Genomic DNA, 19,465 nt, shown 5'->3' with positions numbered 1-19,465 from the left:
TGAGCTGAAGAATACAATGACAGAAATGAAGAGTTTGCAAGAGGTGGTCAATAGCAGATTTGAGCTGATGAAAAAAGAATTATCAAACTTTGAAAACAAGTCAACTGAAACCATACAGTCTGAAGAATAAAAATAAAAATGAATGAGGACAAATAAACAGAGCATCCAACGGGCTCAGTAATTAATTCTACCAAACATTTATGGAACAAATTATACCAGTTCTCAAATATATATATAAATGAAATATATATATATTTATGAAATATATATATGTATATATAGACCAATATATAAAGGTTAATCACTTTCCTATATTATCAGCAATGAACAGAGGAATTTTCAATTAAAAGCACAATATTGGAAGGGGAATAAAGGGAAAGGAGATAAAATGAGTGAAAATATCAGTGAGGGTGACAAAACATGAGAGACATCTAACTCTGGGAAATGAACAAGGGGTAGTGGAAAGGGAGGTGGTGGCAATTTGGGGTGACTGGGTGATGGGCACTGAGGGAGGCACTTGGTGGGATGAGCATTGGGTGTTATGGTATATGTTGGCAAATTGAACTCCAATAAAAAAAAAACATTAAAAAAGGCACAATATTGTTAACATTAGAACCCATGAAAATGAAATACTGAGTTATAAATCTAACCAAATGTGTACAAGATCTATATATGAAAAACTACAAACTCTAATGACAGAAATCAGAAGAATTACATAAAAGGAGAGATTTCCCATGTTCATGGATAAGAGAACTCAATATTGTCAAGATGCCAGTTCTTTCCAACTTGATCTATGCACTCAATGCAATTCCAATCAAGATCCCAGCAAGTTATTCTGTGGATATTAACAAAGTGATTATAAAGTTTATTTGGAGAGGCAATCACAGAATAGAAGACACAATATTGAAGGAAAAAACAAAGTCAAAGAACTAATTCTGAACTTAGAATAAAGTGTCAGTAACTAAAACAATGTGGGATCAAAGGAATAAAACAGAGATCCCAGGAATACACCAACATAAACAACATTCACTGCTCTTTGACAAAGTAGCAAAGGCAATACAATAGAACAAAGATAGTTTTTCACCAAATGGTGCTGCAATCCTGAATATCTACATGCAAACAAATGAATCTATACACAGACTTTACATCCTTCAAGAACACAAATTCAAAATGTATAATAGACTTAAATGTAAAATGCAAAACTACAAAAGTCCTAATATAATACAGGAGAAAAATCTAGAAGACCTTCTGTTTTGTGATTACATTTTAGATACTTTTTGGCTAAAACTCCAATGTACAAGCAATAAAAGAAAGAAGCGATATACTGGGATCCCTGGGTGGCGCAGCGGTTTAGCGCCTGCCTTTGGCCCAGGGCGCGATCCTGGAGATCCGGGATCGAGTCCCACGTCGGGCTTCTGGTGCATGGAGCCTGCTTCTCCCTCTGCCTGTGTCTCTGCCTCTCTCTCTCTCTCTGTGACTATCATAAATAAATAAAAATTAAAAAAAAAGAAGCGATATACTGAACTTCATTAAAATTAAACATTTCTGCTCTGTGAAGGATACTGTCAAGAACATGAGAAGACAAGTCACGGACTGAGAAGAAATATTTGTAAAAGGCCTGATAGAACATAAAGACTCCTAACTTTGGGAAACGAACTAGGGGTGGTGGAAGGGGAGGAGGGCGGGGGGTGGGGATGAATGGGTGACAGGCACTGAGGGGGGCACTTGACGGGATGAGCACTGGGTGTTATTCTGTATGTTGGCAAATTGAACACCAATAAAAAATAAATTTATTATTTAAAAAAAGCCTGATAAAGGATTGTTATCCAAATATACAAAAAACCTCTTCAAATTCAACAATAAAACATAAAAACCAACCTAATTATAAAATGGATAAGAAACCTGAATAGACACTTCACCAAAAAAGATATATACAAATGGAAAATAAGCATAAGAAGCAGGGCTTGGCATATGTCAATGACAAATCACAAGTTAAAATAATGAGACACCTCTACAAACCTATCAGAATGGCCAACATTTAAAACATCAACATAATATTAAAAGTCCAAGCCTCAGCAATCAGACAACAAAAAGAAGGAAAAGGCAAATTGGCAAAGAAAAAGTCAAACTCTCACTCTTCACAGATGACATGATACTGTATGTGGAAAACCCAAAAGTCTCCACCCCAAAATTGCTAGAATTCATACAGCAATTCAGCAACATGGCAGGATACAAAATCAATGCACTGAAATCAGTGGCATTTCTGTATACTAACAATGAGGCTGAAGAAAGAGAAATTAAGGAATTGATCCCATTTTCAACTGCACCAAAATCCATAAGACACCTAGGAATAAACCTAACCAAAGAGGTAAAGGATTTATACTCTAAAAACTACGAAATCTTATGAAAGAAATTGAGGAAGATACAAAGAAATGGAAAACATTTCATGCTCATGGATTGGAAGACTAAATATTGTGGAAATGTCTATGCTACCCAGGGCAAGTTACAGGTTCAATGCAATCCCTATCAAAATACCATGGTCTTTCTTTACAGAGTTGGAACAAATAATCTTTAAGGTTTGTATGGAATCAGAAAAGACTGAATAGTCAGAGGAATATTGAAAAAGAAAACCGATGCCAAGGGCATCGCAATGCCAGATTTCAAGCTGTATTACAAAGCTGTGATGGTCAAGGCAGTGTGGTACTGGCACAAAACAGACATATAGATCAATGGAACAGAATAGAGAATCTAGAAATGGATCCTCAACTCTGTGGTCAAATAATCTCTGACAAAGCAGGAAAGAATATTCAATGGAAAAAAGTCTGTTAAGCAAATGGTGTTGGGAAGACTGGACAGCCTCATGCAGAAGAATGAAACTGGACCATTCTCTTACACAAAGATAACACCGACACAAAGATAAGCTCAAAATGATGAAAGACGTAATGTGAGACAAGAATAAAACCTAGAAGAGAATAAAGGCAGGGACTTCTTTGACCTCAGCCACAGCAACTTCTTGCTAGACTCATCTCTAAAAGCAAGGGAAACAAAGGCATAAAGGAACTATTTGAACTCATCAAGATAAAGAGCTTCTGCACAGCAAAGGAAAGAGTAGACAAAACCAAAAGAGAACCTACAGAATGGGAGAAGATATTTGCAAATGGCATATCAGATAAAGGGCTAGTATCCAAGATCTATAAAGAACTTATCAAACTTAACACCCAAAACACAAAAAATCTGGCAAGGAAATCAGAAGACATGAACATACATTTCTCCAAAGTAGACACAAATGGCCAAGAGACATGTCAAAGAATGTTCAGCATCATTCAGCATCAGGGAATACAAGTCAAAACCAAATGAGATACCACTTCACACCAGTCAGAATGGCTAAAATTAACAAATCAGGAAACAACAAACATTGGTGAGGATGTGGAGAAAGGGGAACCCTCTTGCACTGTTGGTGGGAATGCAAGCTGGTGCAGCCACTCTGGGAAACAGTATGGAGGTCCCTCAAAGAGTTAAAAATAGAGCTACCCTATGACCCAGCAATTGCACTACTAGGTATTTACCCAAAGAACACAAACATAGGGATCCAAAGGGGCACCTGCACCTCAATGTTTATAGCAGGAATGTCTACAATAGCCAAACTACGGAAAGAGCCTAGGTGTCCATCGGCAGATGAATGGATATATATGGAATGGAATATTACTCAGCCATCAAAAAATGAAATCATGCCATTTGCAATGACATGGACACAACTAGAGAATATCATGCTAATAGAAATAAGTCAACCAGAGAAAGACAAATATATGATCTCACTCATATTTGGAATTTAAGAAACAGAGGAGCATAGGGGAAGGGAGGGGAAAAAAAACAAGACAAAATCAGAGGGCAACAAACCATAAGAGAGTCTTAAATCTAGGAAATAAACTGAGGGTTGCTGGAGGGGAGGTGGGTGGGGAGATTGGGTAACTGGGTGATGGGTTATAAGGAGGGCACATGATGTAATGAGCACTACATGTTATATACAACTGATGAATCACTGAACTCTACCTCTGAAAATAATAATATACTATATGTTAATTAATTTAATGTAAATAAAATTTTAAAAGGAAAGAAAGAAAAAGGAAGGAAGGAAAGAAAAAGGAAGGAAGGAAGGAAGGAAGGAAGGCAGGCCGGCCGGCCTTGGTATCTCCCAAATTTGGGGAGAGATTTAGACATCAAAGTTCTTGAAGCATGTCCACAATAGCCAAACTGTAGAAGGAGCCTCGGTGTCCATCAAAAGATGAATGGATAAAGAAGATGTGGTTTATGTATACAATGGAATATTAGCCAATAGAAACGACAAATACCCACCATTTGCTTCGACGTGGATGGAACTGGAGGGTATTATGCTGAGTGAAATACGTCAATTAGAAAAGGACAAACATTATATGGTCTCATTCATTTGGGGAATATAAAAAATAGTGAAAGGGAATAAAGGGGAAAGGAGAAAAATGAGTGGGAAGTATCAGAAAGGGAAACAGGACATCAGAGACTCCTAACTCTGGGAAACGAACTACGGGTGGTGGAAGGGGAGGGGGGCGGGAGGTGGGGGTGACTGGGTGATGGGCACTGAGTGGGGCACTTGATGGGATGAGCACTGGGTGTTATTCTATATGTTGGCAAATTGAACACCAATAAAAAATAAATTTATAAAAAAAAAAGTTCATGAAGCTCTTAGTTCCCTAAACATATTCAACTCAAATGAGTATTCTCCAAGACACATCAATAGTAAAGCTTTTAAAATCAAAGACAAAGAGAAATCTTAAAATCAGTAAGAGAAAGGGAGTTTATCACTTACAAGGGAACTCCCCTCCCATAAGGCAATCTGTGTATTTCTCAGCACAAACCTGACAGTCCAGGAGACAATGGAATGCCATATTCAAAATGATAAAAGAAAAAACTGCCAATCTAGAAAACTTTACTTCAGAAATGAAAAATACATAAGGCTTTTCCAGACAACTGCTGAGGGAGTTCATCACTGCTACACTTGCCTCATAAGAAATTGCCTAAGGAGTTCAGTTTTTCAACTAACTGCAAAAAGGAAATTTGTCATTTTGAAACATCCTACAAAGAAAAGCCCAGGTCCAGGGGTCTTATTTTTTTTTAATAATAAATTTATTTTTATTGGTGTTCAGGGGTCTTAATTCTACCAAATATTTAAGGAATTAATACCTACCCCTTCACAAACCTCTCCAAAACAAAGAAGAGGAGGGAACAGCTCCTGACCTATTCTTTGAGGCACTCCCTCTCCCCCTGTTCCCTCTCCCCAGCCTCCTCCCTCTCCCTGTCTCTCAGAACTGAGAGGGCTGTCTTACTTGGAACATTGTACTTCTGGAGACAGTAGGCAAGCTCCATAGGTTGCACTGCTTTCTGACGGCTGTCCTGCATCCTCTCCAGTAGCAAGAGCAATTGGAAGGGGACACTTCTCCTCTGCTCTTCTGTTCCTCTTGGTACCGTTATCCTGCCAAATAAGCACATCCATGAACCTCCTTATTCCCAGAGTTCTCAATGTGAGCTGCATACTGGAATCACTTGGGAGAACTTTCGAAACTCTCCATGCCCAGGCCACTCTGCAGACAAACTAAATCAGAATTTTTTTTAAATCAAAATTTCCAATGGTAGGGCCCAGTTATCAGAATATTTAAGTTTACCAGATGATTTAAATGTATAGATAAGGGGCACTTTGGTGGCTGAGTTGGTTAAGTTTCTGCCTTCGGCTCAAGTTAAGATCCCAGAGTCCTGGAATCAAGCCCCACATCAGGCTCCCTGCTCAGTGGGGAGTCTGCTTCTTCTTCTACCCCTCACCCCCTCATGCTCTCTCTCTCTCTTTCACTCTCAAGTCAAAAATAAATAAATAAATAAATAAATAAATAAATAAATAAATAAAGTTGAGAGGCACCATATTAGCAAATTGGCTATACAGAATATCCTCTCAAGAGGAGAATCAGACAACTGTTACCTCACCCCTCTCCCTACTCTGCCCAACAATCACACTTAAATGAAGGGCAGATAAGAAGTCCTAGGTCCACAGCAAAGTGGCCATACCACTAAATGTCCAGGCTGAAGTACTCCAAAGTGAAAAGGCAAATACTGATCTAGGCTCTGGCAATAAAAGAAAACATGAAGTAATGTCAGTTTATTTTGAAAATGATTTGCCCAATAATAGGCATCTCTCAGTTGCCCGTGCAATTCAAAGGGAGAACACAATTAGGAACACAACTAGATAACTATTGGATCATCTCAAAATCTGACCTGAAGACAGAACAAACTCCATAACTAAAGGTAGAAAAGAATACAGGAAGTGCAGAGATGCGATTTTGGAGAGAAACAGACTGCAGGTGCTGCAGAGGGGATGGGGAAGGGGAGAAATAGAGAGGAACACACAGGAGAACACACAAAGAGAACATTTCCCCAAAGCTATTGGCTTAGAAAAGGAGAGGAGCAGAATTTCATGAGTTCTTGCAATCAGCAGGACTTAAAGCTTGAAATTTTAAAAATCAGAGGGTTTGGCTGGGCTAGAGCCTGGAATTCACTATGCTGTTCCTGGAAAGAAGGCAGGAAACAACCTGGTGGAAGACAGCATTGAAACAGTGACCTAATGGGGCATACAGTGGGAAGAGGAAGAGTATTTGCTCTTCTCAAAGCACGTCCCTGAGAGACAGCATGCACAGAGACACCATCCAGGAATGAAAGAGCCAGGTGGCACCATTTCACTCCCCTGCCCCTCAGCATAAACACACAGCCACCTGTGGGAAGCAGCACAGTGACAACACTGGCTGCCTAACTTACCTACAATAAGCCCCATATTCCGTCACTCCAGTCATACTTGCCTGTATCCCAATGTGGTGATCCCCTCACCCAAAAGACCAGTACAAATCCCATACCACACTTCCCAACTAGAGAGTCCTGCAGGACCTCAGTTGTGGGGGAGGTGGTGACAGGTCTCATTTCACAAGCAGACCAGGGCACACCTAGTTTGAATTCACAATCTATTAAAATTCAGGCCAGGGACAAAACACTGCCTACAGCAGGCAAAGAGACCTCTTCAAACAACTGGCCTGAAGGACATATCAGCCAAAACACAACAGAAGAGAACATGCAGCACACATAGGAGACACTCCCTGAAGCAGCATGCCTTGACACTATCTGACATCCCTTCTTTAGGCCATTACTTCCAGGAAGAGGAGACACAGCTGGATTTTCTAACATAAAGAAGCAGGCAGAGACTTAGACACAATGGGAAGGCAGGGGAATTTATCCCAAATGCAGAACATGATAAGGCCATGCCAGAGATCTAAGTGAAACAGACATAAGTAACACACCTGAGGGAAAATGTAAAGTAACAATTATAAGGATACTCACTGGGCTTGAGAGAAGAATGAAAGACAACAGTGAGATCCTTACCACAGAGACAAGAGTTTAAAAAGAACAATCAGGTCTGGGGGAAAGATGGTGGAATAGGGGCTTCACCTCACCTGGCCCAAACTCACCTAGATAACTTCCAAACCATCCTGGACACCTAGGAATTCAACCTGAGATTTAGAGAGAGAATAGTCGAATGCTACAGAGAGAAGGGTTTTCGCTCCTAACAAGGTAGGAAGGCGGGGAAAAAAAGAAAATAAAAAAGAATCAAGTGGGAGAGGGGCCCCGCGAGAACCTTCGGGACAGGAAAGCCCAGCCCCAGAGAAGTGGAAACTTTAAAAATCCGCACGGGATTCTTCCCTGACAGAAAAGCTCAGCAGGGAAATTGGGCAGAACCACAGGAGGAGGAAGTGAAGCCTCCAGTCTCCTGGAGCCACTACTAGAGGAAGTGCGCCCAAGGAAAGCACGGGCCAATCTCAGTAAAGGGCTGGGCATGCACCCAGCGGGGCATCAGGAAGAAGCCAGTCGGTCAGGTGGGGGCTCCAGACCGAGGGGTCTGCACCCTGTTGCTTTCAGGAGCCACAGCCCCGGAGCGCGATTCCAGCAGCGCAGGCCCCGGATCCCAGGGCTCCAGGGGACAAAGCTCACCATCCTGAGCTCCCCACGTACAGGTGGAGGTGGGGAGGGCACAAAACAGCGAGGACTCTCCTGCTGCCAGGTGCCCCAAGATGTACAGGTCAGTGCCCCCACCCTGGGAGCATCTAGGCCAGTGTGGACTGGGAGACTGCGGGTGGTTACTGGGGAAGCTGACCCCAGAGTTGGAGTCAGTGTTGGCCGCCGCCAGTGTTGTTGTTCCTCCTGGTGTCACCTGGTGCCTGGGAGGGGCGGAGGCCCAGGGAACAGAGGCCTCACAGGGTAAACAGCTCCCACTGAGCCCAGCATCCAGCAGGTGGTGGGGGCATCTCCCCAGGTACACACGCCTGAGAGTCAGCACAGCAGACCCACCCCCAGAAGACCAGCTGGAGGGACAGGGGAAGAACAAATTCTTGACCAAGCAGCGCTGGAAAGCTCCAGGGGAATTCGAGGTATTTATAGTATATAGAACCAAAGGGTACCCCCTCCTTTTTAAAAAATTTTTAAAAATATTTTCCTTTTTTCCATCACATCTCATTTTTATATCAGACTAAAAGTTTCCAATATTTTTTTCTCTTTTCCCACCTTAACTACAATATTTCACCACTTCTTCATTTTTAAGTTTCTTCCTTTTTGACTTCCATATTTCTACAATTACAGGTCTTAGATATATTTTACACTTCTAAATTCCCTTCACCATAATCAACTTATTTTGGGGAGGATATAAAGATAAGTTTTGTTTTGTTTTGTTTTTTGTTTCCTCTGCCTCATTTTGTTCTACAATGGAAGAAGTTAATACCTTCTAAAACATGACCAGCATGCACCCAGTCCAAGTGGAATACCATGCTGGTTCATTCTGTGAGACTATATTCTCTCTTCATTCCCATCCTGCCCTCTTCTTTTATCTCATTTATGTTTTGGTGGTCAATGTTGGGGCTTTCTACAAGTATTGCTGGTTTACATAAATTTGGGACTGAGCATCTTCCAACATACAGAAATTAACAGACTCAGAACCAAAGGATCACCATCTAGGACCCCTCAGGTAGATTATATTCTCCCTCCACTACAACTTCGTCACCACCACCATCTCCCAGTCCCCCACCCTTTTTCTTCCTTCTCCTTTCTTTTTCCTCTTTTTTCTCTTTACTTTTGCTTATTTCTCTTCTTTTTTTCTTTTCTTTTTTTCTTCTTCTTTGGGATTCTTGGCCTTTTATTACTTACTACTTTAAAATTGTTTTAAAATTTGTTTTTTGCTTTAGTGGTCCTTTTGTTTAATTTTGTTCTGATCTTTGTTTTCAATTTCTGGTCTCTGACCTCATCAAAATCATCAAGGGTGAAAATTTACTTAGGTCATGGTTGATACTCTGGAGTCAGCCCACTCATACTCAGCACTGAGCAAAATGACTAGAAGTAAGAACTCGCCACAAAAGAAAGAATTAGAAACAGCACTCTCTGCAACAGAGTTATAGAACTTGGATTAAAAGTCGATGTCAGAAAACCAATTCAAAAACACAATTATAAAGCTCCTGGTAGCTCTGGAAAAAAAACATAAAGGATTCAAGAGACTTCATGACTGCAGAATTTAGATCTAATCAGGCCAAAGTTAAAAATGAATTAAATGAGATGCAATCCAAGCTGGATGTCCTACTAATGACGAGGGTTAATGAGGTAGAAGAAAGAGTGAGTGACATAGAAGATAAGTTGATGGCAAGGAAGGAAGCTGAGATTAAAAAAAAAAGAAAAACAAAAGACCATGAGGAAAGGTTAAGGGAAATAAATGATAGCCTCAGAAGGAAGAATTTATGTATAATTGCTGTTCCAGAGAGCGCCAAAAGGCCCAGAGGCCCAGAAAGCATATTTGAACGAATCATAGCTCAAACTTCCCTAATTTGGGAAAGGAAACAGGCATTCAGACCCAGGAGATAGAGAGGTACTCCCACACACCGAAAATCAATAAAAACCATTCAACACCTCAACATTTAATAGTGACACTTGCAAATTCCAAAGATAAAGAGAATATCCTTAAGGCAGCAAGAGACAAGAGATCCCTAACTTGTATGGGGAGATATATTAGATTAACAGCAGACCTCTCCACAGAGACCGGGCAGGCCAGAAGGGCTGGCAGGATATATTCAGGGTCCTAAATGAGAAGAACATGCATCCAAGAATACTCTGTCCAGCAAGGCTCTCATTCAGAATAGAAGGAGAGATAAAGAGCTTCCAAGATAGGCAGAAACTGAAAGAATATGTGACCACTAAACCAGCTCTGCAAGAAATATTAAGGGGGACTCTGTAAAAGAAAGAGGAAGTCCAAAGAAATAATCCACAAAAACAGGGAATGAATAGGTATTATGATGGCACCAAATTCATATCTTTCAATATTTACTCTGAACGTAAATGAGCTAAATGATCTCATCAAAAGACTCAGGGTTTCGGACTGGAAGAAAGAGCAAGATCCATCCATTTGCTGTCTACAAGACACTCATTTTAGACAGAAGGACACCTACAGCCTGAAAACGAAAGATTGGAGAACCATTTACCATTCAAATGGTCCTCAAAGAAAGCAGAGGTAGCAATCCTCTATCAGATAAACTAAAGTTTATCCCAAAGACTGTAGTAAGAGATGAAGAGGGACACTATATCATACTTAATGGGTTATCCAACAAGAACCTAACATTCATGAATATTTATGCCTCTAATGTGGGAGCTAACAAGTATATCAATCAATTAATAACCAAAGTAAAGACATACTTAGACTACTTACTACATAAGTAGTCTCCTACATACGTACACAAATAGTAGGAGACTTCAAAATGGCACTTTCTGGAAATGACAGATCTTCTAAGCTCAATATCACCAAAGAAACTTTAAATGATACACCAGACCAGATGGATTTCAGAGCTATATAAAGAACTTTCCATCCAAATGAAACTGAATACACATTCTTCTCAAGTGCACATGGAAAAACTTTATCCAGAATAGACCACATACTGGGTCACATATCAGGTCTAAACCAATACCAAAAGAGTGGGATTGTCCCCTGCATATTTTCAGACCACAATGCTTTGAAACTAGAACTCAATCACAAGAAGAAATTTGGAAGAAACTCAAACACGTGAAGGGGACAGGGCATCCTACTAAAAGATGAAAGGGTCAACCAGGAAATTAGAGAAGAATTAAAAAGATTCATAGAAACTAATGAAAATGAAGATACAACTGTTCAAAATCCTTGGGATACAGCAAGAGCAGGCCTAAGAGGGAAATACATGGCAATACAAGCTCCCCTCAAAAAATTGGAAAGAACTCAAATACAGAGCTAACCTCTCACTTAAAGGAACTGGAGAAAGAAGAGCAACTAAAATCTACACCAAGCAGAAGAAGACAGATAATAAAGATTCAAGCAGAACTCAATTAAATAGAGACCAGAAGAACTGCAGAAAAGATGAACAAAACCAGGACTTGGTTCCTTGAAAAAATTAACAAGATAGATGAACCATTAGCCAGCCTTATTAAAAAGAAAAGGGAAAGACTCAAATTAATAAAACCATGAATGAAATAGAGAGATCAAAACCAATACCAAGGAAATACAACCGATTTTAAACACAAAATATGAGCAGCTAAACACCAATAAATTAGGCAATCTAGAAGTGGATGTATTTCTGGTAAACCACAAACTACCAAAACTGGAAAAGGAAGAAACAGAAAACCTGAACATGCCAATAACCAGGGAGGATATTGGGGCAGTCAGCAAAAACCTCCCAAGACACAAAAGTCCAGAGCAGGATGACTTCCCAGGGCAATACAATCAAACATTTAATAGGAAACAATACCTATTCTACTAAAGCTGTTCTGAAAGATAGAAAGAGATGGAATACTTCCAAGCTCGTTTAATGAGGCCAGCATCACCTTATCCAAACTAGACAAAGACCCCACCAAAAAGGAGAATTCTAGACCATGATGAACATGGATGCAAAAATTATCAACAAGATAGGATCCAACAGTACGTTAAGAAGATTATTCACCATGACCAAGTGGGATTTATCCCTGGGATGCTAAGACAGTTCAACACTCGTAAAACATTCAATGTGATGGATTATATCAGCAAGAGAAAAAACAAGAACCATATGATCCTCTCAAAAGATGCAGAAAAAGCATTTGACAAAATACAGCATCCATTCCCAATCAAAACTCTTGGGAGTGTAGGGATAGAGGGAACACTCCTCAGCATCTTAAAAGCTATCTACGAAAAGCCCACAGCAAATATTCTCAAAGGGAAAAAACTGAGAGCCTTTCCCCTAAGAACAGGAGCATGCCAGGGATGTCCACTCTCACCACTGCTATTCAACAGAGTACTAGAAGTCCTAGCCTCAGCAATCAGACAGAAAAGAAATAAAAGGCATTCAAAAAGGCAAAGAAGAAGTCAAACTCTCCCTCTTCAGCCAATGACATGATACTGTACATAGAAAACCCAAAAGACTCCGCCTCAAGATTGCTAGAACTCATACAGCAATGTGGCAGTGTGGCAGGATACAAAATCAATGCCCAGAAATCAGTGGAATTTCTATACACTAACAATGAGACTGAAGAAAGAGAAATTAAGGAGTCAATCCCATTTACAACTGCACCCAAAAGCATAAGATACCTAGAAATAAACCTAACCAAAGAGGTTAGGATCTATACCCTAAAAACTATATAACACTTCTGAAAGAAATTGAGGAAGACACACAGAGATGGAAAAATATTCCATGTTCATGGATTGGCAGAATTAATATTGTGAAAATGTCAATGTTACCCAGGGCAATTTACACATTTAATGCAAGTCCTATCAAAATACCATGGACTTTCTCTCTTCAGAGAGTTGGACAAATCATCTAAGATTTGTGTGGAAGCAAAAAAGACCCGAATAGCCAGGGGAATATTAAAAAAGAAAACAGCTGAGGGCATTACAATGCCAGATTTCAGGTTGTACTACAAAGCTGTGGTCATCAAGACAGTGTGGTACTGGCACAAAAAAAGACACATAGATCAATGGAACAGAATAGAGAACCCAGAAGTGGACCCTCAACTTTACGGTCAACTAATATTCGACAAAGGAGGAAAGACTATCCACTGGAAGAAAGACAGTCTCTTCAATAAATGGTGCTGGGAAAATTGAACATCCACATGCAGAAGAATGAAACTAGACCACTCTCTTGCACCATACACAAAGATAATCTCAAAATGGATGAAAGATCTAAATGTGAGACAAGATGCCATCAAAATCCTAGAGGAGAACACAGGCAACACCCTTTTTGAACTCGGCCACAGTAACTTCTTGCAAGATACATCCACAAATACAAAAGAAACAAAAGCAAAAATGAACTATTGGGACTTCATCAAGATAAGAAGCTTTTGTACAGCAAAGGATACAGTCAACAAAACTCAAAGACAACCTACAGAATGGGAGAAGATATTTCCAAATGACCGATCAGATAAAGGGCTAGTTTCCAAAATCTATAAAGAACTGATTAAACTCAACACCAAAGAAACAAACAATCCAATCATGAAATGGGCAAAAGACATGAACAGAAATCTCCCAGAGGAAGACATAGACATGGCCAACACGCACATGAGAAAATGCTCCGCATCCCTTGCCATCAGGGAAATACAAATCCAAACCACAATGAGATACCACCTCACACCAGTGAGAATGGGGCAAATTAACAAGGCAGGAAACCACAAATGTTGGAGAGGATGTGGAGAAAGGGGAACCCTCTTGCACTGTTGCTGGGAATGTGAACTGGGGCAGCCACTCTGGAAAACTGTGTGGAGGTTCCTCAAAGAGTCAAAAATAGATCTGCCCTACGACCCAGCAATTGCACTGTTGGGGATTTACCCCAAAGATACAGATGCAAAGAAACGCCAGGACACCTGCACCCCGATGTTTATAGCAGCAATGTCCACAACAGCCAAACTGTGGAAGGAGCCTCGGTGTCCATCTAAAGATGAATGGATAAAGAAGATGTGGTTTATGTATACAATGGAATATTACTCAGCCATTAGAAATGACAAATACCCACCATTTGCTTCAACGTGGATGGAACTGGAGGGTATTATGCTGAGTGAAATAAGTCAATCGGAGAAGGACAAACATTATATGGTCTATTCATTTGGGGAATATAAAAAATAGTGAAAGGGAATAAAGGGGAAAGGAGAAAAATTAGTGGGAAATATCAGAAAGGGAGACAGAACATGAGAGACTCCTAACTCTGGGAAACGAACTAGGGGTGGTAGAAGGGGAGGTGGGGGTGGCGTGGGGGTGACTGGGTGGCGGGCACTGAGGGGGGCACTTGATGGGATGAGCACTGGGTATTATTCTGTATGTTGGAAAATTAAACACCAAAAAAATAAATTTATATAAAAAAAGTACAAGTCACTGCGAAAGATTATATATGTGGGGGATCCCTGGGTGACTCAGCGATTTAGCACCTGCCTTAGGTTTAGGGTGTGATCCTGGAGACCCAGGATCGAGTCCCACATCAGGCTCCCTGCATGGAGCTTGCTTCTCTCACTGCCTATGTCTCTGCCTCTCTCTCTCTCTCTCTCTGTGTCTCTCATGAATAAATAAAATCTCTTAAAAATTATATATGTGAAAATGTACAGTAATATATATGCTTATCAGCCTGAATAATAGTCTTACCTCTTCAATATCTTGGTGAATCCCACATTCATAATTAATATCTGAATCAAGGAGTTAAGACAGCAGGTCTGTCCAATGTTGTGTAAACCAACAGGGCCTATATAGAAAAGAGAAAAAAATACTGAGGACAAGATCAAGCTAAGCAATTTAACAAAAATCAAATGTCTTTCTAAGATCTAACAAGGACATGAAATCCCACAAAATTCTCTCAGAGGTACAAAGACTTCACTAAAGAGCTTGCAACCAAATTGGAGAGGAGGGATAAAGCATGGGACTCTGAAAAGCAAACTAGTAGTAAAACTTTTGATAGTTCATTAGGAAAAGAGAGCTGTCACAAGAAAGTATTATGCAATGTCAAATGAATAGTACAAGCAATTGTTATAAAAGCAAAGAGAAAGAAAGAAACTACAGAAAGTATAACTGGGAGCATTATGAGTTCCTCCCACTCAAGCTGTTCCTTATAGAGTTGAGTCAGAATGGGCATATATGACTCTAGTCTGAACTAGAGTTCAGACTCCAGTGAACAGGATCCTACCTAGTCCCCACCAGTTGAAAAATATCAGGGGAAGAAAACTCTGGGAGAGATTCACTAATCTAAGCTCACCTCCAGAGGCTGGAAGCCAAAAGGAATTTATGAAGATGTGAGAAAACCAAAAGATAGCATTTCTCTGAAGTCTCCTTTCCCAACCCAACTTGGGGTCATCTGACCTCACAAAGTGAGTAATTTAAGAGGGAGGTAAAACCACTAAACTCAGAGTTCCTGAGGAAAGGATTTTTGTGTATATGAGATAGGGTATTAAGATAAAAAAAAATCCAGGGACAGTAAATATTCACAGATTTTGGCTCCTGAATCAGCAGAAGAACCTCTAGACACACTAGCACACAGGTGCAACAGTAAAGGCAGGAACTAATGCTGAGTGCCACTATATGCCAAGCATTAATTTGAGGCACTTTCCACAGATTATTTCATTTACCCCTCCCAACAACCTTATGTACTCAGTACTAGGATTATGCCCACTTTACAGATGCAGAAATGGAGGCACATGAAATCAGGAGTCATTAACCACAAAGCTCTACTGGTTCAGAATACAGTAGGTGAGCAAAGTATTTCTATACAGCCAAAAAGAGAAAAATGTGAGGGATCTAATGACCATGAGGACAGTCCCAGGCGCTGAGGCACTCCCTTCGCTGCTCCTTCTTCCTCTTCATATTGTTCTCTTCCTTATTTTCAGTGGGTTCTGCTGAGAAATGCTGAGACTCAGCCAGGATGCACTGGCAAGTTACCTCAGGAACCCCAACACCTGACCCATTAGTGATCACTCCAAAATCCCCAGGCTACTGGCTGCCCGGCTTGTCTTCAGGACTGCACACTTCCAGGAAGAGTTCACCTGAGTCAGCTTTGGTGGGAGCTCTGTGAAAACACACCACAGCTAGGTAAGAATAAGGGAGAAGGAAAGCATATCCATGTGATCAGTTCTGATTCCAAAGAGACAAGTCACGTGGATGGAGGCAAAACATATTATGCTAAGTGAAATAAGTCATTCAGAGAAAGACAAAAATGTATGATCTCACTCGTGTGGAATTTAAGAAAGAAAATAGATGAACATATGGGAAGGGGACAGAGGGAAAAAAAGGAGAGAGGGGAACAAGCCATAAGTGACTCTTACCAATAAAGAACAAACTGAGGGTCTATTGACTAATATATGTAGTTAGAACTTGACTTTCTGGGAATCTGCTGAAAATCAATGAATGAATGAACGAACAAGCAAACAGCCAGCCAGCCAGCCAGCCAGCCAAACCAACCAACCAACCAACCAACCAACCAACCAACCAACACCTCAGAAGGTTTCAAGACACGTGCCTACAAAGGATCATGGATCATTACAAAACTGAAAACATCAGTATCTGCTTCGCCAAGTTGGCCCTAGGAGATTCTACAGGATATTATAGAGTTGTCACCAAATGTAGCTCCTTTACTATTGAGAAGTTCTCACTCTCTTACGTAGATAAAGACCAGATAAAAATGAATATAAAAACCTTGCTGTTCTGGGCAGGTAAAGGAATAAAAATATTGTCTTTTCTTCTCTGCTCACAATCTCTTCTCAAGAGTAGACTACCAATGCAAGAAAACTTTGGCATTTTAAGAGAGAAGAGCTAAATCTCAATGTTATACCAGTGTACTTGTAAAACTCACTTCTCCCAATCTCAGTCTGTCCAGACAATGCATAAAATTCCATTTCAAAAAGTCTCCTTCAGGGACACCTGGGTGGCTCAGCGGTTGAGCATCTCTGCCTTTACCTCGGGGCATCATCCCAGGGTCCTGGGATCAGGTCCCACATCGGGTTTCCTGCGGGGAGCCTGCTTCTCCCTCTGCCTATGTCTCTGCCTCTCTCTCTCTCTCTCTCTCTGTCTCTCATGAATACATAAGTAAAATCTTTTTAAAAAAAAGGATCAATCTGAGGGTTGATGGAGGGAGGTTTGTGGATGATGGGCTAGATGGGGGGATAGGCATTAAACAAGGCACTTACCTGCAATGCCGTGGATGGAACTAGAGGGTTTTATCTGTCCGATAAAGACAAATATGTATCATATGTGGAATTTAAGAAACAAAACATAGGGGAAGGGAAGGAAAAATAAGTTAGAAACAGAAAGGGCAAACATAAAAGATTCTTAACTACAGGAAACACATTGAAGGTTGCTGGAGGGGAGGGGGTTAAGGAGATGGGGTAACTGGGTGATAAGCATGAAGGAAGCACGTGATGGAATGAGCACTGGGAGGATGACAGAACATGAGAGACTCCTAACTCTGGGAAATGACCAAAGGGTAGTGGAAAGGGAGGTGGGCGGGGGGGTTGGGGTGACTGGGTGACAGGCACTGAGGGGAGCACTTGAAAGGATGAGCACTGGGTGATATGCTATATGCTGGCAAATTGAACTCCAATTAAAAAAATAATAAAATAATAAAAATAAATAAAAATTACAAAAAGAATGAGCACTGGGTGTTATATGCAACTGATGAATCACTGAATTCTACTCTGAAACTAATAATATACTATATGTTAAGTATATTGAATTTAAATAAAAATAAATTAAATTGAATTTAAGTAAAAATTTAAAAATAAATAAATAGGGCACTTGTGATGAGCACTGGGTGTTATATGTAAGTGATGAATCACTGAATTCTATTCCAAGAAACCAATATTGCACTGTATGTTAACCAATAAAATTAAAAAACAAAAAGATAAATCTTAAAGGGAAAGAAATGTTCGGCTTATAAAACTCTAGGGTTAAAACTGAAAACTAAACTATACATTCCTTACCTCTCCCACATGTTTCCGTTTTTTTTCTTCTTCAGAGCAGACAGCCATATGCTTTTTCCCGTAGGTTCTCTACTCTGGCAAATAGCACAACATTCACCAAGGGGGTCCAGACCAGAAACCTGGGTATCTCTTTTCTTCTCACCCCCAGGCCCAATCATTAAGGACTGTCAATTCTACCACTTAAAGGTTTGCTCACAGGCATTCTCCTTGCTAACCATACCCTTGACTTCCTGGGAAACCTGTCCTGGCTCCTCAGCTGAGCCTCCACATTGTCTATGTGTCCGTGCACTTTGTACTCAGAGCTCTTCAAATAATTGGTTTGCCATATTCTACTGTGGGGAACAGCTATGTCTCCATAGCTGGAGGAGTACTGGAGAGTGGTGCACCACTCAGACTCTTCCTGCAGGGCAGACATGATTTCTCAGGCAGCACTGGTTGACAGCTCCCCACTGAATCCCTGTCCAGTAATTTACCCTTGAGAAGAAATGTATCCCTATCCTGTGACTGGACAATAGAGAGTATAAAAGTCTTATCACCTTGCCTCAAGGTGATATAGCTCTGAGGGGCCATCCAGCCCCTTAAGATCAGCTAAGGCCTCTGATGCAAGTATCTGCCAGGACAACTCCTCCCTCTGCCCATCCCTGCTTTTCTCACCTCTCCAAATTGTTGTTCCCAAGGGTACTCCCCAGTAAACCTCCTGCATACACATCTCAGAGTTTCAGCATCTGACCTGAGACCCTAAACTGTGAACATCTGGAAGGCAGGGAATGTGTATCTTCAATTGCTACCATTACACTTTGCACAGAGCATAGTGGGAATTCAATAAATAACCACTGAATGAGTGAATGAATAATGAACGAATGAACACATACATGAATAAGGATCTATATGGAACAAAGAACTGTTTTCAAATATCGAAAATACTATCATGTGGAAGAGACACGATTAGATTTAATTATATTTCTTGTCTTTGGGGCATGAGGGTGGGGGAGGTCAAATGACCTGATGTATGAAAACTATTAAGAAATAGATTTCAGGGATCCCTGGGTGGCGCAGAGGTTTAGCGCCTGCCTTTGGCCCAGGGCGCGATCCTGGAGACCCGGGATTGAAACCCACGTCGGGCTCCCAGTGCATGGAGCCTGCTTCTCCCTCTGCCTGTGTCTCTGCCTCTCTCTCTCTCTCTCACTGTGTGCCTATCATAAATAAATAAAATAAAATAAAATAAAAAATTTTAAAAAAAGAAATAGATTTCATTTCAAAATAAAGAACTTTCTCACAGCTGGCAAGCCAACTCCAGAAGCAGTAATTTGTATGTAAGCAGAGGCTAGGCAAGCCCTTGAAAGAGAGTGTAGAAAAGAACTGAATGATGGGTGGAGGCTGAGATCTGTTGTTTACCTTCCAAACCCGAAGCTTCTGATCCCCTCTAGAT

The 19,465-nt window shown here is 40.7% G+C and overlaps 1 protein-coding gene across 9 annotated transcripts in view; it reads right to left on the bottom strand.

Annotated features, from left to right (window-relative positions):
• Positions 1 to 19,465, bottom strand: part of USP18 (ubiquitin specific peptidase 18) — a 75,681-nt gene that overhangs the window by 34,638 nt on the left and 21,578 nt on the right. For 5 of the 9 annotated variants that reach the window (XM_049102497.1, XM_035706945.2, XM_035706950.2 and 2 more), the window contains exons 2-4: positions 15,868 to 16,127; positions 14,717 to 14,813; positions 5,358 to 5,503 (exon numbers count right to left, since the gene is read on the bottom strand). In XM_049102497.1, the coding sequence (XP_048958454.1) occupies positions 5,358 to 5,503; positions 14,717 to 14,813; positions 15,868 to 15,925 (301 nt within the window). In that variant the 5' untranslated portion in view covers positions 15,926 to 16,127. Of the gene's footprint in view, positions 1 to 5,357; positions 5,504 to 14,716; positions 14,814 to 15,867; positions 16,128 to 19,465 lie in introns of those variants that run through there. The other 4 variants (XM_049102498.1, XM_035706946.2, XM_049102500.1 and 1 more) reach the window with 3 other exon arrangements.

This window comes from Canis lupus, chromosome 27 (genome assembly GCF_003254725.2).
Source record: "Canis lupus dingo isolate Sandy chromosome 27, ASM325472v2, whole genome shotgun sequence".
NCBI lineage: Eukaryota > Metazoa > Chordata > Mammalia > Carnivora > Canidae > Canis > Canis lupus.
Note: the sequence above shows the minus strand (reverse complement) of the source record. Positions and strands in the feature narration are given on the sequence as shown.